We start from the raw sequence: 16,595 nt of genomic DNA on the forward strand, positions 1-16,595 counted from the left end.
TGTGTGTCCTAAGCAAGGTCTTGTCTGCTAAGTCGCATCCCAGCCACAGAGCTGTTTACTCAGACTCTCCCTGAGCATCTCAAGATCATGACCTTGTCTCTTAGAGAGAGACTCTTGAGTCATCTAACCCAGTTTTTCAGAAAACACTATTTTTGACTCCTGGCTAAATTCCTTGAGTTCAGACACTGTCACTGAAATACAACACTGTTGTTAGGGGTCAGGCTTAGGGGTAGAAACCTTGCCTTGCCAGCCTGTCACCAGGTATGGCGGGCTCTGCGTCCCAGAGACGGGAGAATCGGAGTCTCTTACCTGGGCTACTTGGTCATAGCATCTGTCACACCTGTCAGTGTTGTGGAGTTTCCCTCCACAAGGTCACCAGGGAACTTAAGGAGCCTACTCAGTGTCTCCAACAATCCCAGCAGGCCTTGTGTAAATCTTGATAGCTCACAAGGACCATGGTCTGTCAGCCAGGCTTTGCCCCCTCGCCCCACACCCTCCTGGCAACCCCACAAGAGGGGCCTTGCTCTTACCCCATTTCCCAAAGGCACCATGGTCCCCAACTAGACAAGACCCAGCAAACTCAAGGCTCAAACCAAGGGCATCTCATCTCTCAGTCTCAAGCATGGGGACCATATAGAAGATGGCGTGCTCCCTTCTGAGAGAAACATCTTGGGGGGAGCACACACTGGTTGGAGAGCTAGAGAGAAATAGGCCCTGTGCTGTAGGGCCTGAGCATCTGCCACAACAGGGACACCACGCTGGCTCTGACCAACAGCTCTGCCTTCACTCTGCCACCAGAGGGATGGCAAGGGAGGGAGACCCACCACTGGCCGTACCTCAGGGTCCACCTCTAAAATGGGGTGGTGGTTCCTACTACAGGGATGCTATGAGGGCTTTCAGGGTGTCTGATGAAAGCCACCCTGTGCCAGAGGCACACGGCCAGAACATGGCAGCCTTCTCTGCTTAGAACCGTCTGCATCCATGGTTCCTCCACCCCAAAGGCTGGTCTAGCTGGAAGGCTGGCACTACCTCCCAGCTAGGTGGCTGTGTGGCCAGGGACAATTCAAGTTGCTAGAGCCGTGCTGGAGCCCGTCCTCCAGTGTGCAGCCACACTGATCCCGCTCCCCTCAGAGCCACCGCACGGTACGCTCTGAGACATGATTTATAAGGCCCAGTGGTCCTGTCAGGGACTGAGAATTAGGCACAGGAGGCCCCTAGAACAGCTTCTACTGACCCCTTTACAGAGGGCCTGCAACATTGTTGAGGGGTACTCACTGCTGGGGGTCCAGGCATGAACACCGCATCCATGAGTCAGGACAACCACTCGCACAGCACCGTGGAGGGGACTGGAGAAAATCTTGGCAGCAGGGAGCATCCCAGGACCTAGGAGAGTAAGCGGCCACAGGGGGTGACAGTCTTAGCACAGCTGCTGCCTGCAGCTGCGGTTACAAATGCAGCCCCGTGGGTCACACGACTTAAGTTCGCATCCAAGCTCCATACCACTTTGTTTTAACCAAAAACATCAGTGTCCTCGCCAGGGACGTGGAGATGGTGTGGGAATCCATACTTCATGGCTACCTGAGGAATACACACAGTTACACACACAGCATCCGGCCACGGCCCAGACCAGCACACCGAGCTCTGCTTGTCTGCTGAGGAAGTCCCTTTGTGACTCAGAGCACATGAGGGCATGGCCACCCTCAGTTTCCCCAGCCGACAGTAGAGTTCTTCTGACACAGAAGTGGTATTGAGGGTTCAGTGGGCTGAGGGTGCCGGCTCCTGGTGGTCGACGTCTGCTTCCAGGCTCCTTTCTTCCTCTGGCTCAGGAACCCCCAACTCCAGCTCAGTGCCACCCAGAAAAGAACCAGAGGAGCCTCTCCTGGGCACCAGCTACCCACAGACAGTAGGCCTGGCCCTACCTCTTCCCACTGGCCTCTGCCAGCCATGTTGGCAGAACCCTCAGCCCTGCCAGGCTGACAGCCATACTAATTAGCTTAATTAACCTGGTCCCAAGGGAGCCACCCCATCTGGAGGGCAGATGCCTGGGATGGCGCATAGCCACGCCTGTCTCGGTGCTTGCCTGAACTCCTGCCCTGTCTGCCGGAGGAGGAAGCCGCCACACAGCTTCCTTTTTCTTCTGCTTCTTCAGTTTTTAAAGTCATCACCATTTTATGTATACGGATGTTTTTGCCAGCCTGTGTGCACACCACGTGTGTGCAGTGCTTGTAGAGGCCAGAGGAGGCATCGGAGCCCCCGGAACTGGAGTCGCAGGCTCTACCGAAACTGTAGTTTGTGGGCCTGCACATGGGTGCCGGGAATCTAACTAGAGTTCCCTGGCAGAGCAGCCGGTGCTCTTAACCACCGAGCCGTCTCTCCAGCCCCAGAGCTCCCTTCCAACCCTTCTCAAGTCGGCCCAGAACTTAGTACGTAGCTGAAGATGACCTGGGCACCCTCTCCTGCTTCTCTCCCCTAAGGGCTGGGCTTGCAGACGTGTGCTGAGCGTGAGTGGCCCTGTACACGTGATTATGTGGCCATCCCTTGCTCTGCACCACCTGCACACCTGTCTCCTGCACAGCTCAGAAGCAGAGGAGTTAACAGTGGCTGTGAGCCACAGTGCGTGTGCCGGAGAGCAAATGCGGGCCTCCGAGAGGGCAGCGGATTCTCTTAACCGCCACCCCCAACTGTCACTGAACAGGGTAACCTTGAACTCGAAGTCCCCCTGCCTCAGCCTCCTGCATACTTCAGTTCTGGGAATGTGCACCCTCTGTGGCTCCTTGCTCCCTTTTGTGTGTCAGCACAGATACCGGCGGTGTGTTTCTGTGCCTTTCCCTTCGCATCTTTTGGCCTTGCACTTAAGAGCCATGGAGTGTCTTTCCCATGGGACTGGTATAGCCACCAACCCTAAGGTCATTAGATCTTAGAGACCAGAGTGTTGGGGTGAATAGTATTTGGGGTCTTCTACCCACCTTAGATCATTTAGTTCCCAAATCAAAAACACAAAACCTCTGTGTTTATAATAAGCCTTCAAGCACCAGAACTGGGCAGAGAGCAACCCTCTGTGCGATTTTGTCTACTTCCCTGACAATAACCCCAAGGTATTGCTTGCTATGTTCTACCTGGGCCGCTCCTACCCCAGCAGGCCAGCCCTCATAGCCATGCACTCAGAATCTGCCTTCCCCATGCCAACTTCTTCCTTCTTCTTCCTCTCTCTTCTTCCCCTCTTTGTCCCTGCCTCCCCGCCAATTCTGGGAACCAAAGCCCCACCTACCTCTCTTCTCTCTTCTGCCCAGCTACAGGCTGTAGGTATCTTTATTAACCAATCACGGATAACTTAGGGGGCAAGGTTTATATAACAAAAGCTGGTATGTATGATCTGCTAGTCTTACAGCAACCAGGTCAGTGTTTAGCATTTAGATACATAGCAGCATCAGAACAGCCAGAGAGCTGGACAAAGAAGAAAAGCAGTGTTGAAGCCAGCCTCTCTCTGAGGAAATTATTTGTATTAGCATTTTAAGATGGAGCTTAAAGGTAGCAGGTCAGCCTAGAATCCCCCCAGGAGGAGCTGGGGACATGTCTCAATGGTAGAGCCCCTGCCTAGGATCCCCCAGTGAGGGGCTGGGGTCGTGGCTCAGTGGTAGAGCCCTGCCTAGAATCCCCCAGTGAGGAACTGGGGGCGTGACTCAGTGGTAGAGCCCCTGCCTAGAATCCCCCAGTGAGGGGCTGGGAGTGTGGCTCAGTGGTAGAGCCCCTGCCTAGAATCACCCAGTGAGGGGCTGGGGGCGTGGCTCAGTGGTAGAGCCCCTGCCTAGAATCCCCCAGTGAGGGGCTGGGGGCGTGGCTCAGTGGTAGAGCCCCTGCCTAGAATCCCCCAGTGAGGGGCTGGGGGCGTGGCCCAGTGGTAGAGCCCCTGCCTAGAATCCCCCAGTGAGGGGCTGGGGGCGTGGCTCAGTGGTAGAGCCCCTGCCTAGAATCCCTCAGTGAGGGGCTGGTGGTGTGGCTCAGTGGGAACACAATTGTTTATCATGGCCCTAGGTTTCATCCTCAGCATTATAAAAAATTAAAACAAAACAAACAAAAATAAATAAAAAATGTTTTGTTTGTTTTTTAAATCCATGCTAAGCCATGAGATAGTACCCATTTCAGTGTATTGCATGGGTGTTTTTACACTCTTTCCAGAGGAGGAGGCTGGATGATTGCTTTCTCCATTAAAGCTACACTGAGACAGACCAGCTCCTCAACAGAGCAGAGGAACCTGCATTGAGGACCCTGAGAAAAGCCAAAATTCCAAGGTTGGGGAGGGGAGGTCTTCCACCCCCTCAGAAGAGCATTTGTGGGAGACTTGCTTTGTCTGTCCTTCTGCCTCTTCCTGCTCTCCTCTCAACTGTAAACTTTTAATTTGCCCAGAGAACTCCTTCCTTGTAAGGGACAGAGACCACATGCCCTAGGCCTGCAGGTTGACTTAGGCAGGCAGCCACTGAGAAACAGAAAGAAGATGCAGACCTCAGAGACTCCCGCAGCCCAAAACATCTCGCTTCTCTGCTGGGCTCAGAGACTCTTTCTCCAGGAACAATCAATAAAGGCCAGGCGCCAGGCTGCTTTAGGCTGCTTTAGGCTGCTTTAGGCTGCTTTAGGCTGCTTTAGGCTGCTTATGACCCATGCTCATGGTAAAATAGACTCACAGTTCAGAAGGGAGAGCCCCATCTCTCCACAGTGGAATGGGACTCCTGCTCCGAGAGGTACCCATCAGTCCTCAGACCTCCCAGAAACCATGCTCTGTAAGCAAAGTATTTCCTAAATCAAATGTGGGCGTGTTCCACATTCCCAATAGTCTTTCATTTTTCAGTCCGTCTGTGATATAAACATGGCAGTCAGAGCCAGGCGTGGTGACTCATGTGCTCACCCAAGCACTCAGGAGGCTGAGACAGGAGGATAGTGTGTCCCAGGCCAGCCTGAGCCACATAACAGATCCTCTCTCAAAAGAGCCAAAAGAAGAACAAAGGAAAAGCAGGATAGGGGAGGTCAAGGTGTGGTGTGGTGTGGTGTGGTGTGGTGTGGTGTGGTGTGGTGTGGTGTGGTGTGGTGTGGAGTATTTGCCTAGCATGCGTGAGGCCATGGGTTTGATCCCATCTTCACAGAGAAATTAACTAATTCAAAATAAGGGCTGGGGAGATGGCCCAGCGGTTTAGAGCGCTGACTTCTTTTCCACAGGGCTGACAATTCCAGCCTTCCTAGGTACCAGGTACACAAGTACAGTGCCCAGAAATACATGTAGGCAAAACACACATATTCATAAAATAAAATGTAAAAATTAAAATGAAAAATAAATTAGGTATGGCAGTATGTGCCTTTAATCCCAGTACTCTGGAGACTGAGGAAACCGGGTCTCTACATGTTCAAGGCCAGTGTGGCTACACAGAAAGTTCTAGAATATCCAGGGCTGCAGAGAGAGACCCTGTCTCAGAAAACAAAAACAAGCCTATGTTCATAGGAGTGGCTTGGTTTTTGTTTGCTTGACTTTGTGTGTGTGTGTGTGTGTGTGTGTGTGTGTGTGTGTGTGTGTGTGTGTGTGTTTGTGTGTACATGTGTTTGTGTGCATATATGCTGGCCAATGAGGGCATTGACTCCCTAGAGCTGGAGTGACAAGTGGTTGTGAGCCGCCCACCATAGGCCTTGTGAACCAAACTCTTGTGTCCTCTGGAAGAGGAGCAAACACTGAGCCTTCTCTCCAGCCTCTCATTTGGTTTAGTTCGTATTTTAAGACAAGATTTTATGTAGCCCAGGCTGGCCGCGGGTTCAGTACAGAGTACCTTTAACTCCTGATTCTTGACCCCACCCCCAAGTGTTCGGATTGCAGGTGTGTGCTCGCACCTGGCGTCCGGCACATGCGGAACCTGAGGGGCCTAGAGCTTAGCGCATGCTGAACAAACAGCACGCCAAGGCCCAGCGCAAGGTGCTGTCTGCCCAGCGCAAGGCCTTGGCTGCTGTCAAGGACTCAAGTCAGAGCCCAGGTTGTCAGTCCTAGGCCAGAAGCCAGGCCACAAACAGAGGCAAGAGGAGGCCTGCAAGTCACACTGGCCCTTGGGGCTTCTGAGTAGAAGGCAAGGAGCCATGGGGGAGCAGGCTGGTCTGGAGAGAGTTGAGAGCCCACGGGGCCTCTGTTCCAAACATCGGCTTCTGTCAGGGGCCAGCTGGGTGCTTGACAGTAGCTCCCTGAGCCGTGACATTGTCCAGCTGTGGACATCGTCTTTGCCTTTCTATTGCTGTAGAGAGACTGTGACCAAGGCAACTTGTAAAGAGAGTATTTATGCAGGGCCTACCATTTCAGAGGGTTAGCGTCCATGACCATCAAGCATGTCAGCAGGTTAGGCAGGCCTGGTGCTGGAGCCACCCTGAGAGCTCACATCTCGAGACACAATCACTAGTCAGAAAGACATTGGGAACAGAGAGTCTTTTAAAACCTCAGATCCCACCCCTAGCGACACAGGTCCTAATCCTTTCCAAATAGTTCCACCAGCTAAGGACCTACTGTGAGCTTCTGGGGGCCATCCTCATTTAAAGCAGCACAGATGTGATGGGGCTTACCTGAGAGCTCACAGCAGGGCGTGATTGAGAGCCAAGCCTGTCCTGTCCCTGCCCCAGTCTACTGTGGCCGAGGGACCCCAGAGGTAGTTCTGGAATGCTCTGGGGACAGAGCTGTGGGTCAGCATGATGTAGAGTGAGGAGGACAGTGGCCCACTTCCCACCACCTTCTGGATCAGGAAGCATAGGGTGACAGCAGTTTGACCTCAGGACCCTGTGGTATGGGGGAGTGTTATCCCATGTGATGAGACAGAAAACCCCAGAGTTCCTAAAGCAGGGGTGATGACTTCTGGGGTAGCCCATCATTCTTATCAGGGACCTACCTGCTCACCTTCCCCCCGCCCAGCTCTCACGAGCCCTGCCGCCCACCCATCCTCTTGGCATACCCATCAGGACACACATTGGCCTGCTCTCAGCTCCCTCGGAGGCAATCACAAACTGAAGAGTGGCTCTTAAGTCCGGAGTCTCACACAGTCAGTCTGTCCCTGGCTCCTCCCGGACATCACCTCAACACTTTGCTGGCTCTTCTGGGTGGATTCCTCCCTTGTCTCCCCTTCCCCCTAGATGTCGGCCCCTCTGAAGAATGCTTCCGATCTCATCCCTCTACCTAGCCTTATTTGCTTCAAAACAAGTTTCTGTCTCACACACGGGCTCCACTCTGTCACTTGCCTAGAGTCAGCCCCCTCCTGCAGGTGGCTGTGCCGCCCCGGCCTGCTGTACCACAGCTCTCGAAGTAGCAGGTCCCCAGCACAGTGAGCACAAGGAGCTGGGTGATGTAGAGGAGGCCCAGGCTAGCCTTCTCCAGGCCAGACCCTAAGAAGCAGCCCACAGCCCTCTGACTCCAGTGTTCTCATTCCAGGCAGGTGGACACCAATGCAAAAAACGTCTTTGGTCAGCCACGGTTGAGGGCATCCCTGCGAGACCTCCGGTCCCCACGGAAGAATTACAAGTCCACCATCGAGGATGACTTAAAGAAGCTCATCATCATGGACAACCTGGGGCCAGAGCAGGATCGGGACACAGGGGTGCGTGTGCCTGGTGGCAAGTTCGGGAGGGGGTGGTGCTCTCCGCCAGGTCCCCAGCCTTTGGTGTCTGCTGCTCCTGTTGGGGAGTGCAAGTCTCTTGTTAGTCAGGGACAGAGCCAGGACTTAAGCCAGCTGGGGAAGGCCCCGAAGGCCCTGAGTCTCATGCCTTTCTCCCAGAGCCCAAGAAGAAAATGCTTCTACCTCGCTCCTCAGAGCACAGCCACAAACAGGAAGAGCTCCAGAAACAACTTAGGCTCTTACTCCCTAAAGACAGTGAGACCAAAGTGGCAGGCACTGTGGTTCCTCCACTGCCCTGGCTGTCCCCCATTGTCAGGCCGGCCGTCTATGGGAACCAAGGCAGCTCTTCCCTGGGTATTGTGGCACACGCCTGTAATCCCAGCTCTCAGGAGACTGAGACCAGCCTGGGTTACATGGTTAGCTAAGGCCGCCTCTGAAAAGAGAAGGCATGTACGAAGTCAGCGAGAAAGTGCTTATATAAACGTATAACTGGAGGACAGGCTCAGAAGCCATGGGTACAGGTTGGGAGCCCTGGGGGAAGCCTAGTGCTTTGACCAGTAAAAGTACAAAAACGGATACTGAGTGGGCAAGAACTTGCCAAAAAGCCCCTGAGGCCCGGCCCACAACCCAGCGTGCCAATCCCCTGTCTGACCCTGTCTTGGCAGCAGTCCCCCCAGAAGAGCCTGCAGCGGACACTGTCAGACGAGAGCCTGTGTAGCGGACGCCGGGAGCCCAGCTATGCCAGCCCTACCAGCCTGGAGCCTGGCCTGCCCAGCGACGTGCTCTTCACCAGCACCTGCACCTTCCCTTCCAGCACACTGCCCGCCCGCCGCCAGCACCAGCACTCCCACCCACCCAGCGGGGCACCCAACACCATTCCAGCCACTGGCAATGGCTTCCCAGAGAAGAAATGTGAGCCTGGGCATTTGGGGGCTGCAGGTTCCCCGGGGCAGTTGGGAGGCACCACCGGTCATAGGCGGCCGGGCCTTGTGGGGGAGGGAAGGGTGCACTGGTGCTCCAGGGAACCACAAGGAACAACTATTACTGGGCAAGGACAGGAGCTCACATCCTCGGCCCCCTGGATGCTCTGTCTTCTCAGCCTCCCTGCTCCCACCTAAAAGTCTTGTTTCCTGAACATTTACTTAGTGACCTGACTTCCCCAATTGTGCCATGCTTAGTGTGGGGTCCCTGGGCGAGATTCCTCCACACCTTTATTTCACCTGTGTATTTATGGGCTGTGGACCACTGGAACAGCATCTCCTGTTATGTGTCCTGTTATGTGTCAACCCTTGGACGTTGGAGGATCATGAGTTTGAGGCCAGCCTAGAATCCTAGCAACACCCATCTCAACTGGAAAGGGAAAAATGACTGCATAGATGCGCTCCATGAGCCCTTCTCTCACGCGCTGACAGGCAGTGGGTACAACTACACCATGCTCACGTGGGCACAGCCCACCCAGACACACTGGAGGCTGTTTTTCATGTGGGGCTTTTGCTTGAGTGTCTGAGTAGCCCTGGCTGATCTGGGACTCACTCGCAGAGATCTGCCTGCCTCAGCTTCCTCGATGCGGAGTGCTGGGATTTTAGGCCACCCCTCCTAGCTGCCTTCCATACCCCGTGCTGGTAGGAGTGGCAGCTAGCCTCACTGCTGGTGTGCACTGGCGAGAGCTGCATCGGGACGCTGCTCACCGTTAGGGTGTTAGGAAGTATATGGCGCCCCTTCTTTTCTGAATTCCAGACGTGTCTTAAGTTCACATGTGTTCTGTGCCTAGGATTTCAGCTGGGGCGTGTCCCCACACCATCCAGCTAAGCCCCAGTATTTCACACACGTGAAGGCTGGATAAAGGGGACTCTGCTGTCTCAAGGTGGCCATCTCATCCCTTAAAAATCTTCCTGCAGTAGCCAAGTATGGGGGAGCACGCCTGTGCCTAGCACTTAGGAGGCGAAAGCAGGAAGACCAGAGTTCAAGGGCAGTGAATTTGAAGCCAACAGGGTCTAGTGAAACTTTGCCTCCAAAAGCTAACAGGGTTTTTTAGTCCTCTCACGGCACCCCTGTCTGTGTATCTGTGTCCCTGCCCTGGTGTTCTGAGGCTGTAACCCTTCCTCGGTCCCTGCCTCAGGGCACCCCACACCTGTGCTCTTCCAGGTAGTCCAGCCTCTTCCTCCCGCCTGACAAAGCTACTGATCCATCACATGTCTCCCTGTGCTCGTCCCTTGGGGCCAGCACACAACCACGCCTCCATGTTTCCTAACGCACCATCTACCCAGGTCTTGATGGCCCTGCCTGCTCCTAGGTGGGGCCTGGTACCCAGGACGTACCCAACACTGAGCCTTCAGAAGAGGCTGAGAGTTCTGTGTATGTGGGCCCAGACTCTGCTTCTGCCACACTCTCCAGCCTAGCATCCCTCCCCTCCGCCTGTCAGACTGTAGTTGGGGTTCTCCCATCCACCCATGCCTGACCACTCTGCAGCCGCATCCACTCTGGGTGTCTCCCCTCTGGACTAGGAATACCCACGACTCTGGGTGTTTGCTTCAGGAACACATAGGGAGGTTACTACACAGCCTTCCATAGGCCGTCAGTCCTGAGGAGATCTGCCATGGGATTGTAAGGGCAGCATTGCCCTGCATTGCTGTGGAGAGAGCCAGATAGCCTGTCCACATCTCAGGGGTGGCCTGCACACCTCCTCAGGAAGGACCGAGACACTTCAGATGGTGACCACCAGGCTTGTCATTTCTCTGCTCACCTCTGCTCTTCCGGAGCCACCCCAGGCCTCCTCCGTGGGTGTTCCACAAACCTGGGGCTGCCCCATCCCCGGCCTCCCCCATTGCAGAGCTTTGCTTTAGCGTCACCTCAGCAGGACCTCCCAATCCCATATAGAGAGAGCCACCCACGCCACACGGACACCCAGCTCACAGTGGCCTCGCCCTGCTGGAGCCTCTCCCTGATGCAGCCCAGTATGAAATACCTGTCCCTTCCACACTGACCGTCACGCTCAGCCACCTCCCTGTCTCCGCCTTCCCACGTAGCTGCCATCTCAGCCTCGGAGCTCTCACTGGCTGACGGACGGGACCGGCCCCTGCGACGACTTGACCCTGGGATGATGCCACTACCCGACACGGCCGCTGGCCTTGAGTGGTCCAGCCTAGTGAATGCGGCCAAGGCCTATGAAGGTGAGTACCCTCCACCCAACCGCTCCTGGTCCTCAGTGGTTACCTGTCCTCAGAAGACAACTAGAGGGCCTGCGGCTTTGCCCGACCTCACGCCCGTGTGCCAGAGTCACGGGGAGCAAAGTCAAAGCCTTTCGTTGTCATTTGCTAACCATGCAGCCCAAGCAGGTAACCTCTTCTGGTCTACAGAAGGAGATCCCTCACCATCTGCCTGGGCTATGTAACGGTAGTGTGAAAAATGGGCCCAGAGCAAGCCCTCCACAAACAGCGCCCCACTGAAGGCTGCATAAGACCCACATCCAAAAAACAAAGCAAACCCCTGCAGGCTAGCCTGGTCTACATAGCAAGTTCCAGGACAGCCAGGGCTATGTAGAAAGACCCTGTCTCACAAAAAGTCCATCCTGGTTGAGCAGTCGGACTACAGGTGACTGTTCTAAGTCCAGGAAACCAAGCAGGACCCAGAGTCCTTATTGCCACTGGCCTGCTGTTTGTAGGGCCACACCCCGTGTGTCAGAGAAAGCTGTTAGCACTCTGGCCACCATATCCCCACCTCAGCCAGCAGGATGAAAGAAAGACACACCTTCCCTCAGGGGAAGCCTTTACCAACCTCCTCTTTGCCAGACGCTCCGCCCATGGCTGGACCTATTCAGACTGGGAATTTGTGAACTGGGGGATAGCAGGGTGGAGCGCCCAGGTGTGGGACCCTGGGTTGTTGTCTTTCTTTTGTTTTGCAGGGGAGAGGTGGGTTGGGCTGGTTCTGGTTTTGGTTTGGCTTGGCTTATTGACTATGTTTGGTGTTTTGGGGGGGTGGGTTGGTTTGGTGTTTGGGTTGGTTTGGATTGATTTGGGGGAGGCAGGGTGTTTGGTTTGGCTTGGTTTGGTTTGGTTTTTCGAGGCAGTGCTTTCTCTGTGTAGTCCTGGCTGTCCTAGAACTAACTCTGTATACCGAGCTGGCCTCAGACTTGGAATTCTACCTGCCTTTGTCTCCTGAGTGCAGGAATTCAAGGTGTGGACCACCGTCTGCCAGCTATAAGACCCTGGGTTTATCTGTCTGTCTGTCTGTCTCTGTTTTAGACAGATCTCATGTAGCCCAGATTAGTCTCAAACTCACCATGTAGCTCAGGCTGGCCTTGAACTCCTTCCTGGTCTGTCTACTGAGTACTAGGATGATAGGTATATGCACTGTGCCCAGCTCAGAATTCCCCAGCCTGGCCTCAGATTTGTGGTCCTCCTGCCTCAGCCTCCCCAGTGCTGGAATTGCAGGGCTGTGACACCACCCCGACCCAGCCCAGCCATGTCGTGTTTCCTGTAATTCTGAATGCCCACCCTCTCAGCCCAGCCCAGAGTACCACACAGCATGTATGGACTGGGTGGGCATTTTTTATGCTGACCTCTCTATCCAAAAGACCATAGTAGAAAAGCAAGAATGATTTTAGTTAAAATGGAGCTTCTGTGCTTGTGTATCATGCATTCTGCCATCTAGCAGTAGCCCCAAGGACATCAGGCTTACCCTGACGTCCCCACTGCAGGGTGGGGTCAGGCCAAGCATTGCTGGGATCCCTGATGTCGAGAGGGAGAGGGAGCGGTGGGGACAAGACCAGATCTAAAAACTAGGCTGGCTCCCAACATAGGAAGTACCAAATGGGTTGACAAGGAAACCGGAGACTGCCGCCTACATGTGATCTCCAGCTTTGCCTGTGAGGAGCTTTGTGACAAGCCATTAACCCCTCATGCCTCAGTTGCTCATCTGTAAAATCTCTCTGCCCCACAAGTCACATTAGATAAACTTGGACTTGTTAAAGTGTTCATGAACCAACCATGGCAGTGCAGAGATAAGCAACAGTAGAGTCCTTGCCTAGGATCCCCCAGTGAGGGGCTGGGGGTGTGGCTCAGTGGTAGAGCCCCTGCCTAGAATCCCCCAGTGAGGGGCTGGGGGCGTGGCTCAGTGGTAGAGGCCCTGCCTAGAATCCCCCAGTGAGGGGCTGGGGGTGTGGCTCAGTGGTAGAGCCCCTGCCTAGGATCCCCCAGGGAGGGGCTGGGGGCATGGCTCAGTGGTGGAGCCCCTGCCTATAGTAGATATGGTATAGTAGTATAAATGTAGTATGAGCTTTATTAGTTCTTGTAAGTTCAGATGAATTTTGGATATTTAACCCGAGAACCAGGAAAAGGACAGGAATCTCTATCTAATGAGTCCTCCCAAGTCTCAGGGGCCTGCCTGAGCTGCATAGCAAGATCCTGTTTAAAATCTTCAGATTCTGGGCTGGAGAAAAGGCTTACTGATTAAGAAAACTTGCTGCTCTTCCAGAGGATCTGACTTGGTTCCCAGTGTCCATGCTGGGGGCTTACATCCACATGTAACTGTACCTCCAGAGAAATCTGACACTCCGCTTTGGCTTCCACAGGCAGCCACACAGTGTGACATACGCTCACATGGACAACATGTATATAAATAAAAAGAAGGTTTCAAAAGAAAGAAAAGGAGCTATGGTGCACACCTTTAATCCCAGCTCTCGGGAGGCAGAGGCAGGCAGATCTCTGAGTTCAAGGCTAGCCTCATCTACAAAATGAAGTCCAGGACAACCAGAGCTACACAGAGAAACCCTGTCTCAAACAAACGAAAGGAAGGAAGAAAGGAAGGGAGGAGAAGAGAAGAAAAGATATCACTAGGAGAACACAGATTATTTTAGAAAGCCCAGCTTAGTGGTACACAAGTACGAATACAGCACTGAGACGGCTAAGGCAGGATTTCCAGGGCTTTAAGGCCAGACTGAGCTCAGTGATGTTTTGCCTATCAAAAAGGGGGGTGGGGGAAATGTGGTGGCTCAGGCTAAGGCAGGAGATTCACTGTAAGTTCAAGGCCAGCCAGAGCAGCAAAATGAAACCAGACCAGAGAGGAGTTGGTGGGAAGAATGGGATGAAGATAGGTAGGAATTGACAGGAAGAGTTGTCAGGAAGAAGTCAAGGCCCGCCTACCTGTCCACCCAGAACTTAACCCCCTTCTCCTTCTCCCTGGCAGTGCAAAGAGCTGTGTCCCTCTTCTCTCTGAACGACCCAGCCCTGAGTCCAGATATCCCTCCAGCACACAGCCCTGTGCACAGCCATCTGAGCCTGGAGCGGGGCCCCCAGACTCCTAGAACCACTCCCACCATGAGGTAAGTTTCCCTGGAAACGGGCCCATCACCGCCAGAGCTCAGCAGACAGCACACATGCACAAGACAGGAGTGCGCAGGCCCTGCAGGCCACCCAAGATGGCCCAGGACAAGGGGGCTTGGACTTCCAACTTTGAGCCATGCCCCCAGAGCGCCCCCCAGCCTCCTAGCTGTCTCCCATCTCCATTCATCCATCTGTAGCTTGATCCCCTGAGGATGCAGACTTGTCCTCACCCTCTACACTGCTGGGCCGGTACAGACCATCTCAGCCTCCCGAGGTGCTAAGACGCAGCTCCACCCTCAGGAGAGAGGACAAGGAGACAGGGATCGGCATCTCGCCCCGGCTCCTCTGACCGAATGCCGTGAATCTGAGTACTCACACTCAGCGGACAAAGCTTTAGGGGCTTTGCTGCCTGCGTGGGGCATTACCAGGGCACTCGAACCATCTGCATGTGCTTCCCACAGGGTTCTGTTTGCCACTGGACTACACGGTGCTTAATGGTTACTGGAAGCCTTTTTCTGAGGAAAACTGTGAAGTGTATTTTGCCCCCTTCATAGCCCTGTCAGTCTTAAATCTTGACTCCCATCAGAAGTGTGGGGACGGGGACCTGTAGCTGTAGAAAATGGGACCTGTGGCCCTTGGGCCCACTCCCGGGTTTTACCCTCCCACCTCCCTTCATACTTACAGCTCCCTAAGATGAGGACCAGGAAGGGGAGGAAAAGAGGAGGAGAGCCAGGAGGACCCAGCAGCCCCGCCTCAGCCCTTCCCCAAACCTCTCCAAGTCTAAGACCCCGAAGCATCTCTTTAGCATCAGCTCCTTGCGGAGAGGAGCCATCTGCTCGCAGAGTGCCAGGCAGACCTGGGGCGGAGGGTCTCCACAGCTAGAACCCAGGCAGCGGGTCCCAGCCCTGCACTTGAGTGGGCAGCGTCCTCCGTCTCAGCCTGGGCTTCCTGTTCTGTAGCAGCCGTGTGGCACCTTTGCAGGCCACAGAGGGCAGTGATTCTGTTAGACCGAGCACTGAAATGAATCGTGCCATCCTTGGTGGTGCTGTCCATTGGCCCACCATGGGCTTTACGGGCTCAGGATGAGCTCGTCCACAATGCTCACTGCATGCAGGCTGAGTGACTTCTTTGTGTCTCCTGGGTACACAGAGAACGCTCTTCCTAAAAGCACACACTACCCCTTCTGAGGGGCGGATGCATATTTCAGGGCAGCTCCCATCTCGCCTTGGCCTGACCTGGTGCTGTCCTCAGCCTATACTCACAGGCGGCCTGGAGCCAGGGGTGGGAGGGCACTGCCTCTGGCTTCCCCACAGAGCTGCTTGTCTATGCCTTGCATACCCTGGGCTTTCAGGAAGCCAGAGGCCAGAGGGCCTGTACCCCAAGTCTCTTCCAGTTCTTGAGTACAAGCCCTCCTCCGAGGTTTCAGGTCTCAGGATTGACCCCATCCCTTCCCTTGTCTCTCCAGTGAGGAGTCACCGCTGGATCTGACGGGCAAGGTGTACCAGCTGGAGGTGATGCTGAAACAGCTGCACACGGACCTGCAGAAGGTGAGGCCTCAGTGTGCCTTCGCCTCCCCCTCCTCCCCCTCTTCCCCCCTCCCTCTTCATTCCCTCCCTTTCCCTCTCCCCACTGCACTGGGCAGCACTGTCTTCCCTGCCCCCGACTCTGCCCCTCTGCTCTGGAATATGATGACCAGGAAATTGACAAGTCAAGCAAGGATAGAGAAAATCAGCATGTAACTCAGTAGAGCGTTTGTCTAGCATGCACAAGGCTCTGGGCTCCAACACTGCCTGAGCAGGGCATGATGGTAGATGCTGTAATCCCAGCTCTCAGGTCAGTCAGCCTGAGACACACAAGGGTAGGCCTTCAAGTAATTATAAATAATTATAAATAAAAATGGGAGGCGAATGTTGGCCATCAAGGGAGTAATGGTAGAACAGATTACAGGACACCCATGCACGTGGGAGTCCACTGCATCCAATTAGCGTTTCAGTCAAGCCTCATAGCACCTCACATGCCTGTAACCCCAGTCTGAGCAGGGCAGAGACAGGAGGGTCACAGAGGCTTGCTGGCTCCCAGCCTATTCCAAGACAACCATAGACACAGGTAGGGAAAGAGACAAAGAAATGACAGAGGACACCTGGAGCTCTCTTCAGACACAGGTACCTCTGTGCACACCTGCACACACACACACACACACACACACACACACACACACACATACACACACGGAAGTTAAAATGGGTAAATGAATAGTAGATTTATCCAGCGACTACCATGCAAGGCAAGCTAATAACTTAATGGGAAATGGTCCAGGCTAGCCTTAATCCTCCTGCCTCCACCTCCCCATTCATTGCTGGGAGGCAGAGGCAGGCCAATCTCTGTAAGTTTTGAGGCCAGCTTGGACAGCCGGGACTACATAGAATCCCTGCCTCAAAAAGACCAAAGAAATAGATAAAAAATAAAAAGAAGACAATCCTCTGTGGAAGGGCACATTCTTAGCAACGTTGCCATCGTGTCCGTGGTGTCCATGCACCCGTATCAGGGTGGAGGGGGATGAGAGGAGAAACTTTACTAGTTCATATATTTGAGGCGATGCAACAAGGCAGGACCCAAGTTCAGATCCCCATCCCAGTATTTAATGCTGCACGGC

General features: G+C 54.3%; 1 protein-coding gene across 2 annotated transcripts in view; it reads left to right on the top strand.

The window, feature by feature from the left end:
• Sipa1l3 (signal induced proliferation associated 1 like 3) overlaps window positions 1-16,595 on the top strand; it is an 83,550-nt gene that overhangs the window by 64,668 nt on the left and 2,287 nt on the right. The window contains exons 15-19 of one of the 2 annotated variants that reach the window (XM_032893991.1): window positions 7,439-7,604; window positions 8,288-8,534; window positions 10,649-10,792; window positions 13,806-13,941; window positions 15,408-15,489. In XM_032893991.1, the coding sequence (XP_032749882.1) occupies window positions 7,439-7,604; window positions 8,288-8,534; window positions 10,649-10,792; window positions 13,806-13,941; window positions 15,408-15,489 (775 nt within the window). The remainder of the gene's footprint in view (window positions 1-7,438; window positions 7,605-8,287; window positions 8,535-10,648; window positions 10,793-13,805; window positions 13,942-15,407; window positions 15,490-16,595) is intronic. The other variant, XM_032893992.1, reaches the window with a different exon arrangement.

This window comes from Rattus rattus, chromosome 2 (assembly GCF_011064425.1).
Source record: "Rattus rattus isolate New Zealand chromosome 2, Rrattus_CSIRO_v1, whole genome shotgun sequence".
Taxonomy (NCBI): Eukaryota; Metazoa; Chordata; class Mammalia; order Rodentia; family Muridae; genus Rattus; species Rattus rattus.